We start from the raw sequence: 4,022 nt of genomic DNA on the forward strand, positions 1-4,022 counted from the left end.
AAAAAATACATAGTAAAATTACAAATCCTTAAAATTTACTTAACTACGTAACAAAAAGTTACTAAACCTCTGACTAACAGTGCTTCTTGTATTTTGAAAAATGTTGGTTTGAATGTTAGGTCATAGGAAGCACCATCTAAACACGTTTCTCAAACCAGAAGAAAATACTTTGTCTCAAATGTTGTGTTATAATGTTGCACTTCTTCCTCTCCTTTTTAGGGCAARAATATRTAWGAAAWTGGTCAAAGCAAAATTTTAAAAGGTTTCTGTGAAGGTAAATGTGTGTTTAAAGACGTGAACAAGAACTCAATCAGGAATTTAAATTCAAATTAAGGAGTTGTCTTTTACAAAATAAATGAACTGCTGACATCTTACGTTTAGCATCTGTTGTGAAAACAGGAAGTAGGGAGTCAGTTCTGCAGTGCCTCAGTTCTTCTTGTAACTGGTCACACATCATTATGGCTCTTCCTCTGAGCATTCCTCTCATTCTCTCATTGATAACAGGTTGGTCTCACTGTGCTCATCATATTTATGCATTTTATTTCTTTGTGTTGTTTCTATGTGATGTGTCATTACTTGTATTTGCAAAAATCTACAAATGTTTGATTTCATGTTTTATCCTTGGCATTCACTGGGATACATGTGCTCTTTTCACAGAAACTGACAGCATTTATACAATCAGTAATGTATCAGTGAAGGCTGGAGCTTCAGTCACTATTCCCTGTTTTTACAGCCAACAACACAGAAATCATGTGAAATATTTATGTGAAGGATCTAGGTGGAGTTCCTGCTCATATGCAGTTAAAACAAACTCACAGTGTGATACAAGAAAGTACTCAATCTCTGATGATGAACATCAATCAGTCTTCACTGTGACCATAAAACAACTCACAGATCAAAATATTGATTACTGGTGTGCTGTGGAGATTAATAATGGTGCTGATGATGGACGTTACTTTCATCTGTCAATGACTCAAGGTAAGTAATATTTTTGTGTGTGTAGATTTTGAGCCTTTGATAAAAGTAAACACAGGAAAAACTAATTAAGGTTTTGATTTTACAAGTAAAGTGTGATGTGCTGTATGGGTGGCTGACATTAACTGGGTGAAGGTATGGATTAAAGGAAGTCTGGTTTGGCTTCATGCAGATCACTGCTGTGGTTTCTGGCCAGTGTGTTTATTTTAATAAAATTCTTAATCGTGATAAGTTTAGTGTTCAATTCATGTGGCAGCTCAGGGATGCAAGAGGTTCTAGTTTGAATTCCTGGATCAGACACTCACTTTGTTTGAAGCTAATCCAGGCTGTTGTAGCACCACTGCAAGGTCTGTGAGAATTCAGAGAGGTGAAGGATACAAACTGTTTTTGTTCTTCTTTTGTCCCCATCAAGGCACACCCAGTCTGTATGTGGATAATCAGGAGGAGACAGGGTTTTTTAATGAAAAAATTACCATAAACTGTTACTACACCACCTCTGGAGAGATGAAATGGTGTAAGATGAACAGCAACTGTGTGACAGAAAGATCAGGATTAATAGATGGAACAAGAGTAAACCTGAACAACAGACGTGACAACAGATTCACTGTGACTCTGAGTGAACTGAGTCCAGAGAGCAGTGGTTGGTATTACTGTGTCAAAGGAGACTTCCAGATGCCAGTACACCTAAGTGTTACTGAAAGACCTGCAGGTAAGTGACTACATACAGTATTCTCTGAGTATTACCTTTATTTGCACATTATAACAGTGGTTCCCAAACTTTTTATCTTCTGACCCACAAAATATTCATGGCAAAAACTTGTGACCCCAAATATTACTGGTCTGAGTACACGAACTTCGTTAATAATCCTAAAAACACAGGCTTTTTGACAATCTAAACCGTGTACACACAAATATAAATACTTATTTATACTTATTTTGTGTTTTTGTAATAATTATAGGGAAAATATTACATCAACAATTATTTTATTACCCTTTAAATTGATTTCTGGAGATTATCCAAGGTGCTTCATGACCCATTATTGGGTCAAAGCCCAACTTTGGGAACCAAAGTGCAGTGGTTCCCAAACTTTTCAGCTTCTGACCCACAAAATAACAGTAGCAGAGACCTGTGTCCCCAACTATTTTTGGATGATAAACATTTGTATCAAGTCAACAAAACATGGGCATAGTAACAATATTTTTTTATACATTTATCCATTTTAAAAACACTAACCTCACTCCTGTGTAACAACTAAGGCAAAATGTAATTAATTCAGAGAATCTTTTCAGGACCCCACCTTGATGTTTCGGGACCCCACTTTTGGTCCCGACCCCAACTTTGGGAAACACTGCATTATAAGGCCCATGGCCAGTACTGCCCCTTAATCTGCTTATAAGCACTTCAGCTGAAATTCATTAATTGCCCACAGTGGTCTACATTCATCTGGAGAGTCCTGGTACAGTGTTGTTTGCCACTGAAATGTCCGTCTGTCTTTTTTTCAAAATATCTCATTTATCATTGGTCTTTTGTTATTGTAACTTACAAAACTAAATCAATGGATATACATTTTCAACTAATTAACTTTTGGAGTCAGTCCAGTTCCAGATACATTCAACAGCTTATCTCCATTAGTCACTACAAAAATGTCAACAATTTTGCAGATATTAGGCTAAAACCTGATATGGTTGTAGCTGAGAATAAATCCCAACACAAACTTTGAGCATGACATCCTGTGATGTCACTTGAGATTGTGCGTTAGTTTTAAAGTTTGATCAAAAATACAATAAGTATCTTTAAAAGAATCCAATGCTGTTGGTTTGGAATATGTAATATAATATTAATTTCATAGGTAGCAGACAAATCCAGTCTTTTGTGCGACAAAATGACGTATTTAGTTAAATTACATTTGTCTTTTCTGCTAAAAAACAAAGCTTTCACCAAACTTGGATGAAACTGCTTGATCAAAAATAAGGATGTTGCTTTTACCTAATACAACCCCAATTTCAATGAAGAGATGTTGTGTAAAACATAAATAAAAACAGATTAAATCAATTGTAAATCCTTGTCAACCTATGTTTATTTGAATGCACTACAAAAACAAGATAATTAATGTTCATGTGGATAGATAGATATTGTTTTTTTTTCACTCATTTTGATTTTGATAGCTGAATATAGGTTGCAAAGGGTTTGGGGTTATAGTTAACACAATGACAGCTTGCAAAAAAATCATAAAAATGAGGCAGTGATGTGGTGGAACAGTCGTGGTTACCTCTCTCTTTTTGATTTGACAGCAACATTTTAGAATATTTTCTTTTGTCTTAATAATTGTAGAAACYGCCTGCAGATGAATAGTAAAAGAAAGAAAAGTACAACTGTAATGTTTGTTTGTTTTTCCACAGAAATCTACAAAACAAAGACTGTCAGTGAAGTATCAGTGAAGGCTGGCGCTTCAGTCACTATTCCCTGTTTTTACAGCCAACAATACAGAAATCATGTGAAATATTTATGTGAAGGATCTATATGGACTTACTGCTCATATGCAGCTAAAACAAACTCACAAAGTGATTCAGAAAAGTACTCAATCTCTGATGATAAAAGTCAATCAGTCTTCACTGTGACCATAAAACAGCTGACAGAACAAAACACTCATTACTGGTGTGCTGTGGAGATTGATAATGGTGTTGATCATGGACGTTACTTTCATCTGTCAGTGACCCAAAGTAAGTAATGTTTTTGTATATGGATTTAAAGCCTTTCTGGCTCCCTGTCAAATTTAGAATAGAATTTAAAATATTACTCCTAACATACAAAGCTCTTAACAACCAAGCTCCATCATATATTAAACATCTTATTGTTCCATACTTTCCTAACAGAGCACTTCACTCTCAGACTGCAGGTTTACTTGTGGTTCCTCCAGTTTCTAACAGTAGAATGGGAGGCAGAGCTTTCAGTTCTCTGGCTTCTGACACTCTGCTTTTGATTACACTTATTGTAATTATTGCAGTACAGTCGTGTTACCTCCCAGCATATGCAGTTTATATTAATT

The 4,022-nt window shown here is 35.4% G+C and overlaps 1 protein-coding gene across 1 annotated transcript in view; it reads left to right on the forward strand.

Moving 5' to 3' along the window:
* Positions 1-911: 911 nt before the first annotated feature.
* LOC106515333 (uncharacterized) overlaps positions 912-4,022 on the forward strand; it is a gene marked incomplete in the record, with an annotated part of 15,142 nt that continues 12,031 nt past the window's right edge. The window contains 3 exon segments of the mRNA XM_014005054.1: positions 912-978; positions 1,388-1,684; positions 3,376-3,696. Coding sequence (XP_013860508.1) covers positions 969-978; positions 1,388-1,684; positions 3,376-3,696 — 628 coding nt within the window.

This window comes from Austrofundulus limnaeus, unplaced genomic scaffold, assembly GCF_001266775.1.
Source record: "Austrofundulus limnaeus strain Quisiro unplaced genomic scaffold, Austrofundulus_limnaeus-1.0 Scaffold28, whole genome shotgun sequence".
Taxonomy (NCBI): Eukaryota; Metazoa; Chordata; class Actinopteri; order Cyprinodontiformes; family Rivulidae; genus Austrofundulus; species Austrofundulus limnaeus.